The 16,168-nt window shown below is 51.9% G+C and overlaps 2 protein-coding genes across 6 annotated transcripts in view; one reads left to right on the top strand and one right to left on the bottom strand.

Annotated features, from left to right (window-relative positions):
- The window catches only part of LOC141082812 (uncharacterized), a 125,004-nt gene extending 118,867 nt beyond the window's left edge, over positions 1-6,137 (bottom strand). For both annotated transcript variants that reach the window (XM_073566759.1, XM_073566763.1), the window contains exon 1: positions 6,011-6,137. In XM_073566759.1, coding sequence (XP_073422860.1) covers positions 6,011-6,065 — 55 coding nt within the window. In that variant the 5' untranslated portion in view covers positions 6,066-6,137. The remainder of the gene's footprint in view (positions 1-6,010) is intronic.
- Positions 6,138-8,150: 2,013 nt separating this feature from the next.
- Positions 8,151-16,168, top strand: part of NDUFAF1 (NADH:ubiquinone oxidoreductase complex assembly factor 1) — a 30,979-nt gene continuing 22,961 nt past the window's right edge. Inside the window, exon 1 of one of the 4 annotated variants that reach the window (XM_073566751.1) lies at positions 8,151-8,288. The gene's annotated coding sequence lies outside the window, so the exon portion shown is untranslated. Of the gene's footprint in view, positions 8,289-8,313; positions 8,332-8,381; positions 8,401-16,168 lie in introns of those variants that run through there. The other 3 variants (XM_073566756.1, XM_073566755.1, XM_073566754.1) reach the window with 3 other exon arrangements.

Raw genomic sequence — 16,168 nt, 5'->3', positions numbered from 1 at the left:
AGTTTTGGGAGAATGTCCTATGGTCTGATGAAACCAAACTGGAACTGTTTGGTAGAAACACAACTTGTCGTGTTTGGAGGAAAAAAAATACTGAGTTGCATCCATCAAACACCATACCTACTGTAAAGCATGCTGGTGGAAACATCATGCATTGGGGCTGTTTCTCTGCAAAGGGGCCAGGACGACTGATCCGGGTACATGAAAGAATGAATGGGGCCATGTATCGTGAGATTTTGAGTGCAACCCTCCTTCCATCAGCAAGGTCATTGATGATGAAACGTGGCTGGGTCTTTCAACATGACAATGATCCAAAGCACACCGCCAGGGCAACGAAGGAGTGGCTTCGTAAGAAGCATTTCAAGGTCCTGGAGTGGCCTAGCCAGTCTCCAGATCTCAACCCTATAAAAAACCTTTGGAGGGAGTTGAAAGTCCGTGTTGCCAAGTGAAAAGCCAAAAACATCACTGCTCTAGAGGAGATCTGCATGGAGGAATGGGCCAACATACCAACAACAGTGTGTGGCAACCTTGTGAAGACTTACAGAAAACGTTTGACCTCTGTCATTGCCAACAAAGGATATATCACAAAGTATTGAGATGAAATTTTGTTTCTGACCAAATACTTATTTTCCACCATAATATGCAAATAAAATGAAACAAAAACAGACAATGTGATTTTCTGGATTTTTTTTTCTCAGTTTGTCTCCCATAGTTGAGGTCTACCTATGATGTAAATTACAGACGCCTCTCATCTTTTTAAGTGGTGGAACTTGCACTATTGCTGACTGACTAAATACTTTTTTGCCCCACTGTATATATAATAAACCAATCGTATTTGACTCTGACACGACTCTTTAGGATGAGTCGATTTCAATCATCAGAATGTTTGCGATGCCACTCATTAGATGCAGATTTTATCCACATGATATGGCAGTGTCCTATTATCCTACAATACTGGAAAGAGGTGATGTCATTATTGACATCTCTGGTACAAGCTCCTGCTCCCCTTGAACCACTGGTCTGTTTGGGGTATGGGATGAGGAGACTTGGGGTCACTATGTTGGGATCTTTCTGCGAGAGACGCCATTTATGGCACGGAAGGTACTGGCGCTGCGGTGGATGGGAGGCTCATATCTCTCAGAACCTGGATTGACCTGGTGAACTCGGTTATCCCATATGGACGCACATTGTATCAGAATAGGGGATGCCCGGGTAAATTTGAAAAGATTTGGGAGAGGTAGAACTCCTCTCATCTTAAGGTACTGTCACACTTAGCGATGTACCAGCGATCCCGACCAGCGATATGACGCGGTCAGGATCGCTGGGTGGTCACTAGTGAGCTGCCACACAGGTAGATCTCACCAGCGACATCGTTGGGGACGGGGGTCGCTACTTACCTGTCACACTAGGCGATCCTGCGTCCTCCCGCCCGGCTCCACACGTCGCTCGTCTCTCCACAGGAAGCCCAGCAGGAAGCTGACGACGAGAAACAGTCCTGAACGTTCTCGCGCGATCAGCGATAACCAGCGGGGGAGCGGGTTGTAGGTAAGTATCAGACACAGCGATGTTGCTAGCAATATCACTGTAACGTCACAAGTTATAGCGATATTGCTAGCGATATCGCTTAGTGTGACATGCCCTTTACTCTACAAAGTGGGGGCATCGCATAGGAGATAATATAATGTGAGGTATTCGGCTGTGAAATAGTAGTTGCTGTACCTGGAGTTGTAGTTTAGGAACTTAAAATAGGTTTTATTATCTGTGTAACAATATAAGGGCTTGTATGATTTACCTGACATAAATATTTCATAGTATACAGCCTATTGTCCATTGCATATATTTAGTAGGCTATGTATCACCTTGCATATAAATAAGAGTGCACATTTTGTTTTGTATTCAACAATATATGGAAGTGTGTATGTTTTGCATAATGCTTACTACCATATGCAAATACGTATGTTGTACATTTTGTTTTGAGGTTAAATAAACGAATTTGGAAAAAAAAAAAGAAGTTTATTTTGGACATTAAAGACACTTTGCTTTGAAGTTTCCTGTGGTCCCTGCTTATCTGTCGCACTGCACCAACACTGCTGCACTACTGGGTGCATTATACCACTATGGGGCTGCATTATACCACTATGGGGGTGCATTATACTATGTATGACTAAGGGGTACATTATACTACTATGGGGTTGCATTTTACTTCTATATATGACCATGGGGTACATTATACTATTATTGATGACTATGGGGGCAATATGGAGAAACATGGGGGAAGTATGGAGAGACATAAGCCAGAATGGGAGGACACGTGGGGTCCAGAATGTGGGATATTATTACTGTAGGGGCTAACTAAAGGATATTATTTTTGAGGATATTGTTTTCAGTGTGGGGGAGCAGAGGTCCTGTTACTGCGCAGGGCGACACGGTTGCTTTTTTCTTCATTTGGCATAGTATATAAGTTAGGGAAAAATTGGGGAATGTGCTCTAGATTACTGTGTTATTTTCTGCAGAGACAATTCCTGGCAGGAAGAAGTGATGGCGGTCTGAACTGGATGAAGAAAAGTGAAGATGAAGGACTTCAACTAGAGACATCACTGGTGAGTCAGTGTGTTACCTGTACACTGACACTATACACTGTATACTATGTACAGCGCTCCTGTGTATAATGTCACCAGTGATCACTATATTATCTGTACACTGACACTATATACAGAGCTCCTGTGTATCATGTCACTGGCAGTGGTGATCCCTGTATTACCTGTACACTGACACTATATACAAAGCTCCTGTGTATAATGTCACCGGTGATCGCTGTATTACCTGTACACTGACACTATACACTGTACACTATATACAGTAGTCCTGTGCATAATGTCAATGGTGATCGCTGTATTACCTGTACACTGACACTATAAACAGAGCTCCTGTGTGTAATGTCACTGGTGATCACTATATTACTTGTACACTGACACTATATACAGAGCTTCTATGTATATCACTGGTGATCCCTGTATTACCTGTACACTGACACTGTCACGATCCATGATGGATTGTGACAGATAAAAGCACATGTAACTTTTTTTTTCCTTTAAGCTGTTTGCTTAAAGTTAGGTTTGCCCCCAGTGGCCAGTAGGGTCATTACACAGTGGTGTCTTTAGTTCTAGTTTTGCCCCCGGTGGTAGCTAGTATTATTACACGGGAATCACTAGCAGGTGTGATTGCTCTGGCTCTTGCCTATAGAGGAGAGTCAGGTGGTCTCACTCACTATTGGTGATATTGGTCATTTGCAACCATCCTTGGTGGAGGAAGGAGCTGGGGAAGAGTTCCTTGCAGCTCAGTCAGAGTCCTGGTGTGGAAGGAGCAACAGTGAGGAGTTGCAGCTCTGACAAAGCTTTGGTGAAGTAGCAGCTGTTCAGGAGGAAAAGCTGCACTCAGGTGTTGGACTCTGTTGCTGGAAGCAATAGTAATAGAGCTAAGCTAAGTGGTTTTTCCCTGTTTGTAACTTTCCTTATGTGTGTTTTAGTGCAGTGGTGGGATTAGTTTCTGCACCGTCCAATTCATTAGAAAGGGATAGGTGCAGGGCAGCTAGGGTTTTTAGGTATCCTGCTCGTCGCCAGGTGCGGAACCTGCCTAGGGACCATCAGGCGTGTAGAGACACTGACTCAGGGGAGTGCAGGAGGTCTCCATGTCCCCGTTCCCTATTGCAGGGCCCTTCATTGTATCGGTTTCCCTGGTGTTTCCCTTATCTATGTAAATTCGCCCTGCTGGAGGCGGTGTATCCAGATACACGTGTAACTATTGAAATTCGCCTGCTGGAGGCGGTGTATCTGGCTGCACGTTTCATTGTTTAAATTCACCCTGCTGGAGGCGGTGTATCCAGGGTCACGGGAGGCATAGAAATTCGCCCTGCTGGAGGCAGAGTATCCAGTCACCCGAGACATCACAGACACTATATACAGAGCTCCTGTGTATAATGTCACTGGTGATCCCTGTATTACCTGTACACTGACACTATATACACTTTATACTATATACATTAGTCCTGTGGAAAATATCAATGGCGATCGCTGTATTACCTGTACACTGGCGCTATATAAATGCATAATAATAATAATCTTTTATTTTTATATAGTGCTAACATATTCCGCAGCGCTTTAACAGTTTGCACACATTATCATCACTGTTCCCGATGGGGCTCACAATCTAAATTCCCTATCAGTATGTCTTTTAGAATGTGGGAGGAAACCGGAGTACCCGGAGGAAACCCACGCACAACATACAAACTCCTTGTAGATGTTGTCCTTGGTGGGATTCGAACCCAGGACCCCAGCGCTGCAAGGCTGTAGTGCTAACCACTGAGCCACCGTGCCGCCCAATAACAATAATACATTACCTGTACACTGACACTATAAACAGAGCTCCTGTGTGTAATGTCACTGGTGATCACTATATTACTTGTACACTGACACTAAATACAGAGCTTCTATGCATATCACTGGTGATCCCTGTATTACCTGTACATGGACACTATATGCAGAGCTCCTATGTATAATGCCACTGGTGATCACTGTATTACCTGTGCACTGAAACTGTATACAGAGCTCCTGTGTGTAATGTCACTGGTGATCACTATATTACTTGTACACTGACACTATATACAGAGCTCCTGTGTATAGTGTCACTGGTGATCACTGTGTTACCTGTACTCTGACATTATATACAGAGCTCCTTTGTATAATGTCACTGGTGATCACTGTATTACCTGTACACTGACACGATATACAGAGCCTTGTGTATAATGTCACTGGTGATCACTGTATTACCTGTACACTGACACGATATACAGAGCTCCTGTGTATAATGTCACTGGTGATCACTGTATTACCTGTACACTGACACTATATACAGAGATCCTGTGTATAATGTCACTGGTGATCACTGTATTACCTGTACACTGACACGATATACAGAGCCTTGTGTATAATGTCACTGGTGATCACTGTATTACCTGTACACTGACACGATATACAGAGCTCCTGTGTATAATGTCACTGGTGATCACTGTATTACCTGTACACTGACACGATATACAGAGCCTTGTGTATAATGTCACTGGTGATCACTGTATTACCTGTACACTGACACTATATACAGAGCTCCTGTGTATAATGTCACTGGTGATCACTGTATTACCTGTACACTGACACGATATACAGAGCTCCTGTGTATAATGTCACTGGTGATCATTGTATTATCTGTACACTATACACTATATACAGAGCTCCTGTGTATAATGTCACCGGTGATCACTGTATTATCTGTACACGGACACTGCATACCAAGTACAGATCTACTATGTATAATGGCACTTATGGTGATATTAGTATTGTTTTTTTTAATTAATGGTCAGTATTGTAGTATTCTGTCACTATGTGGTGGTAATATGTGGTCCTAGGCATGGTGTGGCGGTATTTGTTCCTTCTTTTTGATATTATTGGTCATTTTAAAAATTGAAAATTAAAGAAAAATATACCTAAATTGTATTGGATATTTTAACAAAAGTTTAGTAAGTTACAGTAGAGTAGGGCCCGGCCAAAGGAGTCTACCTTGTCATGGTGGTGTATTAAAAATGTTTTGGCCAAAAGAAAAGCTGCTGGCTATGTATGTGGTGATGGGAGCTGTAAATGTGTGAGTAGTGAGGATGTGGTGCAGAAGTGGAGTTTTTCCAAGAGAGGGCGGTGGAGGTGGGGCTGGGGGGGAGCCTGGGTAGAGTCTCAAGAGGACCCCAAAAATGTTGTCAGTGTGGGGATATGAAATTCCCAGTGGCAGCCCTGCATGTTCGTGAACATGTACTCTGCAGGAGAGGCTTAGAGCCGGAGCGGTGGGGGAGGGAGCGCAGACCAGTTATAGGAAAGAGAGTTGGGGGAAAAACGAGCCGTAACTGGTGCACAAGTAGGGTGACGATTACGGAGGTGCAGCTCACATTGCCGGCTACACAGGCAGCACTTACCAAGGACAGGCAGCAGCAGCAATGCAGCAAGCACGAGAATCCCCACGGCCTTCATGTCTTGTTTGTATGGCTGGAAGCAGGGAGGCAGTCAGCTCCTACAGTACAGCATGGTGCACTGCTGACATCCCACAGTCCTGCCCCTAAGTGTGACGCCTCTATAATACCAGAAAGGAGACAGCTCTGGGCTTACTCCTTCCAGCCACCGAAAACGGTCATTTTTGGCTTCCATTTTTTCCTCTACTGTTCTTAGCCGCATGAGAGACGTGACTTTCTTTGCAATGAGTTGTAGTTTTGAAGGACACCATAAGTTGTTTTACCATATAATATATTGAACAGCGGAGAAAAACCGAACCCAATTCCATCAGTGTTTTTGGGGGTAAAACGTCCGTATGCTGCATTTGTTATGGGGCCAGATCTGGGTACATGTACCTTACTGATTACTGACTGTTCCTGCAGAAGCAAAAAGAACAACTGCAATTTCTCCAGAGTTTTATGCAGTTCCCCCCACTGTCATACTAGTGAGATCAGCGACTCCGAACAGCTTGTGCCGTCTCCTCTGGCAGAGCTGCTGAAATCACTGATTGGCTGCAGCGCTGCAGCCAGTAAAGACCCTCGGCTCTGCAGTGGAGACTGTGTCAGCGCTGGCGAGAATGAGTAAACCGCAGGGGTTCGTTTTTATTACGCTGTAGCAGCTGGAGCAGGGGGACAGGGGATTCTGACATTGGAAACACTTTTAATACTTCATTTTTGTTTAAAATGATGATACAAATCCCGGTATAAGGTTTTCCCTAAGGCCGGGTTCACACGTAGCGGAACACTCGCGGAAATTACCGCGAGAATTCCGGAATTCCATTCCGCGGGAAAATCGCATTTTAAATTCCAGCGATTTTCCCGCGGAAAAACTGGCATTTTGCAAGCGTAATTAGCTTGCAGAATTGCTAGCGTTTTCCAAGCGATCTGTAGCATCGCTTGGAGAACTGATTGACAGGTTGGTCACACTCGTCAAACATAGTGTTTGACCAACTTTTTACTATTGAGGCCGCCTATGTGGCATCAATAGTAAAAGATAGGATGTAAATACTAATAATAAAAAAAAATAATATTGTTATTCTCACCTTCCGATGTCCCGCGCAGTCTTCCCGCCTCTCTCCACGCTCCCCGATCCCAGTAATCCTTTGCGACAATTACCATGATGACGTCCGTACTCGCGGGATCGCGGTCATTCGCGATGACGTCGTGCGAATAACCGCGAGATTTCGCGATCCCGCGAGAACGGGCGTCATTGCTCGCAAAGGATTACTGGGACCGGAGCGTGGAGAGAGGCGGGAATGCTGCGCGGGACAGTCTCCTCTCCTCCGGACCGTGGGTACCATCCGCAAATGTTCTGCTTACTTTTCGCATGGTGTGCACAGCCACATGCGGGAAGTAAGCAGAACAATGCATTCCTATGGGTGCGGGATCGCCGCGATTCCGCAAAATAATGAGCATGCTGCGCTTTTTACCGTGAAGCAATTCCGCCGCGCTAAAAACCGCAGCATTAGCACAGCATTGCGGAATCCCATAGGAATGCTTATTTTTCGCGTCAAAATCGCACTGCTAAAACCGCCGCTGAAACGCGAAAAAAAGCCACGTGTGAACTCAGCCATATGATATCACCGGAAAACCCGCGCGTCCTCTCCCCTACTCCGTTGTAGACCTGGACTGCGGCTGAGTGCAGTGGGCGGTACTACTGGACTGTCAATCACTGATAGGACCGCCCACTGGACTCACGTAGGCAGACACCAGGAATTCCAATAGATAAAATACAAGTCATACTGAAACTTTCCCACAACTGTGTTTATCAACGTGATCAGCTGCTTCGGCTCTATAACCTGCCGCCTGCAGACCAGAGAGCATTTTCCCATGCCAGGTCCCTTTAATTTAATAAACTCAACTACAGTAGCCCCGCCTCCTAATCTCTGCGCTCTAGTCTGCACCCTGCAGGTGGCGCTGCGTTATGACTCACACTCATAAAGTAAGGCGCAGTCTTTACATGAATATAACCGGGCGCCCGATTACATCTGATTAGTCACATACTGAACAGAACCGTGCTGTTTTTAGACTCTGGTGTGAACTCAGCCTTATGCACTGATACATCACACAGCGCTCGCGCAGAGACCTTCCCTCAGCAGTACAGCTTTAAGGCTGACCCCGCCCTCCCACGTGACTGATCACATGGTAGTGACATCACCAAAGGTCCTTTCGGCCAGTAGGATTTATCATCTTTCTTCCTTGCACGGTAAGGGCATGCCAGAGCTCTCCTTAGTGGCCGGCTGTGGTTGGTAGGGAGCCATTGTGTTGGGCGTGAGGGCAGAATACAGCCCTGTTCACACCTTATAGTGTCTGGAAAGGTCAGGAAGACAGTCGGGGTCACCGTGTGCTGAGATGTGGCGTTAGGTGCTCAGTCACTGAGGCCTTGGGGGCCGGTAATACGCGGTCAGGCGGGGGCACACCGGCGATACTCTCTAAACCGAGAGACTCGGGTGGATGGTGCTGAGCACGATGTTCCGGAATGTGGAGACTCAAACCCTCCATTCTGTCAGTCTGTGGATAGCAGACCGCACCATGTCACCGAGTGCAGCCTGATGCTTTCCCCGGACCCATAGCCATGACTGGCCGAGTGCAGCCTGATGCTTTCCCCGGACCCATAGCCATGACTGGCCGAGTGCAGCCTGATGCTTTCCCCGGACCCATACACATGACTGGCCGAGTGCAGCCTGATGCTTTCCCCGGACCCATAGCCATGACTGGCCGAGTGCAGCCTGATGCTTTCCCCGGACCCATAGCCATGACTGGCCGAGTGCAGCCTGATGCTTTCCCCGGACCCATACACATGACTGGCCGAGCGCAGCCTGATGCTTTCCCCGGACCCATAGCCATGACTGGCCGAGCGCAGCCTGATGCTTTCCCCGGACCCATAGCCATGACTGGCCGAGCGCAGCCTGATGCTTTCCCCGGACCCATACACATGACTGGCCGAGCGCAGCCTGATGCTTTCCCCGGACCCATACACATGACTGGCCGAGCGCAGCCTGATGCTTTCCCCGGACCCATAGCCATGACTGGCCGAGTGCAGCCTGATGCTTTCCCCGGACCCATAGCCATGACTGGCCGAGTGCAGCCTGATGCTTTCCCCGGACCCATAGCCATGACTGGCCGAGTGCAGCCTGATGCTTTCCCCAGACCCATAGCCATGACTGGCCGAGTGCAGCCTGATGCTTTCCCCGGACCCATAGCCATGACTGGCCGAGCGCAGCCTGATGCTTTCCCCGGACCCATACACATGACTGGCCGAGCGCAGCCTGATGCTTTCCCCGGACCCATAGCCATGACTGGCCGAGCGCAGCCTGATGCTTTCCCCGGACCCATAGCCATGACTGGCCGAGCGCAGCCTGATGCTTTCCCCGGACCCATACACATGACTGGCCGAGCGCAGCCTGATGCTTTCCCCGGACCCATAGCCATGACTGGCCGATTGCAGCCTGATGCTTTCCCCGGACCCATAGCCATGACTGGCCGAGCGCAGCCTGATGCTTTCCCCGGACCCATACACATGACTGGCCGAGCGCAGCCTGATGCTTTCCCAGGACCCATAGCCATGACTGGCCGAGTGCAGCCTGATGCTTTCCCCGGACCCATAGCCATGACTGGCCGAGCGCAGCCGGATGCTTTCACCGGACCCAAAGCCATGACTGGCCGAGCGCAGCCGGATGCTTTCCCCGGACCCATACACATGACTGGCCGAGCGCAGCCTGATGCTTTCCCCGGACCCATAGCCATGACTGGCCGAGTGCAGCCTGATGCTTTCCCCGGACCCATACACATGACTGGCCGAGCGCAGCCTGATGCTTTCCCCGGACCCATACACATGACTGGCCGAGCGCAGCCTGATGCTTTCCCCGGACCCATAGCCATGACTGGCCGAGTGCAGCCTGATGCTTTCCCTGGACCCATAGCCATGACTGGCCGAGCGCAGCCTGATGCTTTCCCCGGATCCATAGCCATGACTGGCCGAGCGCAGCCTGATGCTTTCCCTGGACCCATAGCCATGACTGGCCGAGCGCAGCCTGATGCTTTCCCCGGACCCATAGCCATGACTGGCCGAGTGCAGCCTGATGCTTTCCCCGGACCCATAGACATGACAATCCAAGTGCAGCCTGATGCTTTCCCCGGACCCATAGACATGACTGGCCGAGTGCAGCCTGAGCTTTCCCCGGACCCATAGCCATGACTGGCCGAGTGCAACCTGATGCTTTCCCCGAACCCATAGCCATGACTGGCCGAGTGCAACCTGATGCTTTCCCCGGACCCATACACATGACTGGCCGAGTGCAGCCTGATGCTTTCCCCGGACCCATAGCCATGACTGGCCGAGTGCAGCCTGATGCTTTCCCCGGACCCATACACATGACTGGCCGAGTGCAACCTGATGCTTTCCCTGGACCCATACACATGACTGGCCGAGCGCAGCCTGATGCTTTCCCCGGACCCATAGCCATGACTGGCCGAGTGCAGCCTGATGCTTTCCCCGGACCCATAGCCATGACTGGCCGAGTGCAGCCTGATGCTTTCCCCGGACCCATAGCCATGACTGGCCGAGTGCAGCCTGATGCTTTCCCCGGACCCATAGCCATGACTGGCCGAGCGCAGCCTGATGCTTTCCCCGGACCCATAGCCATGACTGGCCGAGCGCAGCCTGATGCTTTCCCCGGACCCATAGCCATGACTGGCCGAGCGCAGCCTGATGCTTTCCCCGGACCCATAGCCATGACTGGCCGAGCGCAGCCTGATGCTTTCCCCGGACCCATACACATGACTGGCCGAGCGCAGCCTGATGCTTTCCCAGGACCCATAGCCATGACTGGCCGAGTGCAGCCTGATGCTTTCCCCGGACCCATAGCCATGACTGGCCGAGCGCAGCCGGATGCTTTCCCCGGACCCATAGCCATGACTGGCCGAGTGCAGCCTGATGCTTTCCCCGGACCCATACACATGACTGGCCGAGCGCAGCCTGATGCTTTCCCCGGACCCATAGCCATGACTGGCCGAGTGCAGCCTGATGCTTTCCCCGGACCCATACACATGACTGGCCGAGCGCAGCCTGATGCTTTCCCCGGACCCATAGCCATGACTGGCCGAGTGCAGCCTGATGCTTTCCCCGGACCCATAGCCATGACTGGCCGAGTGCAGCCTGATGCTTTCCCCGGACCCATAGCCATGACTGGCCGAGCGCAGCCTGATGCTTTCCCTGGACCCATAGCCATGACTGGCCGAGCGCAGCCTGATGCTTTCCCCGGATCCATAGCCATGACTGGCCGAGCGCAGCCTGATGCTTTCCCTGGACCCATAGCCATGACTGGCCGAGCGCAGCCTGATGCTTTCCCCGGACCCATAGCCATGACTGGCCGAGTGCAGCCTGATGCTTTCCCCGGACCCATAGACATGACAATCCAAGTGCAGCCTGATGCTTTCCCCGGACCCATAGACATGACTGGCCGAGTGCAGCCTGAGCTTTCCCCGGACCCATAGCCATGACTGGCCGAGTGCAACCTGATGCTTTCCCCGAACCCATAGCCATGACTGGCCGAGTGCAACCTGATGCTTTCCCCGGACCCATACACATGACTGGCCGAGTGCAGCCTGATGCTTTCCCCGGACCCATAGCCATGACTGGCCGAGTGCAGCCTGATGCTTTCCCCGGACCCATACACATGACTGGCCGAGCGCAGCCTGATGCTTTCCCCGGACCCATAGCCATGACTGGCCGAGTGCAGCCTGATGCTTTCCCCGGACCCATACACATGACTGGCCGAGCGCAGCCTGATGCTTTCCCCGGACCCATAGCCATGACTGGCCGAGTGCAGCCTGATGCTTTCCCCGGACCCATAGCCATGACTGGCCGAGTGCAGCCTGATGCTTTCCCCGGACCCATAGCCATGACTGGCCGAGCGCAGCCTGATGCTTTCCCTGGACCCATAGCCATGACTGGCCGAGCGCAGCCTGATGCTTTCCCCGGATCCATAGCCATGACTGGCCGAGCGCAGCCTGATGCTTTCCCTGGACCCATAGCCATGACTGGCCGAGCGCAGCCTGATGCTTTCCCCGGACCCATAGCCATGACTGGCCGAGTGCAGCCTGATGCTTTCCCCGGACCCATAGACATGACAATCCAAGTGCAGCCTGATGCTTTCCCCGGACCCATAGACATGACTGGCCGAGTGCAGCCTGAGCTTTCCCCGGACCCATAGCCATGACTGGCCGAGTGCAACCTGATGCTTTCCCCGAACCCATAGCCATGACTGGCCGAGTGCAACCTGATGCTTTCCCCGGACCCATACACATGACTGGCCGAGTGCAGCCTGATGCTTTCCCCGGACCCATAGCCATGACTGGCCGAGTGCAGCCTGATGCTTTCCCCGGACCCATACACATGACTGGCCGAGTGCAACCTGATGCTTTCCCTGGACCCATAGCCATGACTGGCCGAGCGCAGCCTGATGCTTTCCCCGGACCCATAGCCATGACTGGCCGAGCGCAGCCTGATGCTTTCCCCGGACCCATAACCATGACTGGCCGAGCGCAGCCTGATGCTTTCCCCGGACCCATAATCATGACTGGCCGAGCGCAGCCTGATGCTTTCCCCGGACCCATAGCCATGACTGGCCGAGCGCAGCCTGATGCTTTCCCCGGACCCATACACATGACTGGCCGAGCGCAGCCTGATGCTTTCCCCGGACCCATAGCCATGACTGGCCGAGCGCAGCCTGATGCTTTCCCCGGACCCATAGCCATGACTGGCCGAGCGCAGCCTGATGCTTTCCCCGGACCCATAGCCATGACTGGCCGAGCGCAGCCTGATGCTTTCCCTGGACCCATAGCCATGACTGGCCGAGCGCAGCCTGATGCTTTCCCCGGATCCATAGCCATGACTGGCCGAGCGCAGCCTGATGCTTTCCCTGGACCCATAGCCATGACTGGCCGAGCGCAGCCTGATGCTTTCCCCGGACCCATAGCCATGACTGGCCGAGTGCAGCCTGATGCTTTCCCCGGACCCATAGACATGACTGGCCGAGTGCAGCCTGAGCTTTCCCCGGACCCATAGCCATGACTGGCCGAGTGCAACCTGATGCTTTCCCCGAACCCATAGCCATGACTGGCCGAGTGCAGCCTGCTGCTTTCCCCGGACCCATAGCCATGACTGGCCGAGTGCAGCCTCATGCTTTCCCCGGACCCATAGACATGACTGGCCGAGTGCAGCCTGAGCTTTCCCCGGACCCATAGCCATGACTGGCCGAGTGCAACCTGATGCTTTCCCCGAACCCATAGCCATGACTGGCCGAGTGCAGCCTGCTGCTTTCCCCGGACCCATAGCCATGACTGGCCGAGTGCAGCCTGCTGCTTTCCCCGGACCCATAGCCATGACTGGCCGAGTGCAGCCGGATGCTTTCCCCGGACCCATAGCCATGACTGGCCGAGTGCAGCCGGATGCTTTCCCCGGACCCATAGCCATGACTGGCCGAGTGCAGCCGGATGCTTTCCCCGGACCCATAGCCATGACTGGCCGAGTGCAGCCGGATGCTTTCCCCGGACCCATAGCCATGACTGGCCGAGTGCAGCCGGATGCTTTCCCCGGACCCATAGACATGACTGGCCGAGTGCAGCCGGATGCTTTCCCCGGACCCATAGCCATGACTGGCCGAGTGCAGCCTGATGCTTTCCCCGGACCCATAGCCATGACTGGCCGAGTGCAGCCTGATGCTTTCCCCGGACCCATAGCCATGACTGGCCGAGTGCAGCCTGATGCTTTCCCCAGACCCATAGCCATGACTGGCCGAGTGCAGCCTGATGCTTTCCCCGGACCCATAGACATGACAATCCAAGTGCAGCCTCATGCTTTCCCCGGACCCATAGCCATGACTGGCCGAGTGCAGCCTGAGCTTTCCCCGGACCCATAGCCATGACTGGCCGAGTGCAACCTGATGCTTTCCCCGAACCCATAGCCATGACTGGCCGAGTGCAACCTGATGCTTTCCCCGGACCCATACACATGACTGGCCGAGTGCAGCTTGATGCTTTCCCCGGACCCATAGCCATGACTGGCCGAGTGCAGCCTGATGCTTTCCCCGGACCCATACACATGACTGGCCGAGTGCAACCTGATGCTTTCCCCGGACCCATAGCCATGACTGGCCGAGCGCAGCCTGATGCTTTCCCCGGACCCATAGCCATGACTGGCCGAGCGCAGCCTGATGCTTTCCCCGGACCCATAGCCATGACTGGCCGAGCGCAGCCTGATGCTTTCCCCGGACCCATAGCCATGACTGGCCGAGCGCAGCCTGATGCTTTCCCCGGACCCATAGCCATGACTGGCCGAGCGCAGCCTGATGCTTTCCCCGGACCCATAGCCATGACTGGCCGAGCGCAGCCTGATGCTTTCCCCGGACCCATAGCTATGACTGGCCGAGCGCAGCCTGATGCTTTCCCCGGACCCATACACATGACTGGCCGAGCGCAACCTGATGCTTTCCCCGGACCCATAGCCATGACTGGCCGAGCGCAGCCTGATGCTTTCCCCGGACCCATAGCCATGACTGGCCGAGCGCAGCCTGATGCTTTCCCCGGACCCATAGCCATGACTGGCCGAGTGCAGCCTCATGCTTCCCCCAGACTCATAGACATGACTGGCTTAGTGCAGCCTGATGCTTTCCCCGGACCCATACACATGACTTGCCGAGTGCAGCCTGATGCTTCCCCCGGACCCATAGACATGACTGGCCGAGTGCAGCCCGATGCTTTTCCCGGACCCATAGATATGACTTGCCGAGTGCAGCCTCATGCTTCCCCCAGACATGACTGGCCGAGTGCAGCCTGATGCTTTCCCCGGACCCATAGCCATGACTGACCGAGTGCAACCTGATGCTTTCCCCAGACCCATAGACATGAATGGCCGAGTGTCATCCCATAATCAGGTGGAACTTGTGCGTGCTGCGTGTTATTTCCTCGCACCAGGTAGGTTCAAGGAAAAAAAAACCTCAGAAGTGCACGGCCCCATAGAATAACATGAGGATGAGTGCGATCTGTCACAACGACGGCTGTCACCCATCTGATCATTACAGTGCACTGAGGATTCCGCTGAGAGAAGCGTCAGGTGACAACCACGTGTACCGAGAAATAGGAGGAATCCTGACAGTGGATATTACACACTGCTATATTGCTATTGTTACACTTCCCGCAGGTTTAGAGTGATCCCCCATGTTAAGGCTAGGTTTACATTATGAATTTCACTTGCCTGGACAGCAAAATACTGTATTAAAATGTATATGGCAAAATACATATAGACTAAAATGGTTGAGAGGGATCTGTCGCTTGCTAAAAAAATGGAGTTTATTACCTTGTCAGAATCTCTGACCTCCTTTGATTCTGACGCTATTTTTAATTTTGTGCTGTGTCGCTCCATTACAGAAATATTCATTCTTGTTTCTTCTGCAGTGCAGTATGTGAAATCTCTTGTTTGTAGCCCAACTGAGTATTTCTTCAGTGTCTTCTCTGGGGTCGTGTGTTTTCACCCTCCCACCCAGACACTTCCAATCACAATTTGTTAGCATCTGACACTGCTAGATCAGCTGCCACGCCGTGATTACAAGCACTTTGCAATTGTATCCAATAATGAAGATGAGACAACCCCTTTCATTTCCCCTGTAGTGGGGCAGCAGGGAAACTGAACATGTGCAGGCGGGTTCCACCAATTCACTCAAGTTCTCTTGTTAAGGTGCCTTACTAAGTAGGGTATAAAGTTCTTTATAAGGGTTCTCTAGGAATGTGATTTTAATGGCTGCCATCATATATTTCAAGCTGCAACCCGTCTTAGCCATGTTTCAGGATAGGATGCAGTTTGAAGAAAACTGCTCAACATGTGTCTTGTTTGTCAGGCTGAGAAGCAGCATTCTTAACAAATATATCTGATCTGGTCGCTCAGCCTAGGAGCAGGGGAAAAAACCCCAGAGCACAAAGTTTTTTTTCTCTAGCTTCCGTCCCCTTTGTGCTCATTTGTAAACCTGTTCTGCTTAGTCAGTCGTAGCGCTTTACAGAATAGCACGGAGCAGGACTGAGGTTGGAGAA

Source organism: Dendrobates tinctorius, unplaced genomic scaffold (genome assembly GCF_039654945.1).
Source record: "Dendrobates tinctorius isolate UK_male_01 unplaced genomic scaffold, ASM3965494v1 ptg000019l, whole genome shotgun sequence".
Taxonomy (NCBI): domain Eukaryota; kingdom Metazoa; phylum Chordata; class Amphibia; order Anura; family Dendrobatidae; genus Dendrobates; species Dendrobates tinctorius.
Note: the sequence above shows the minus strand (reverse complement) of the source record. Positions and strands in the feature narration are given on the sequence as shown.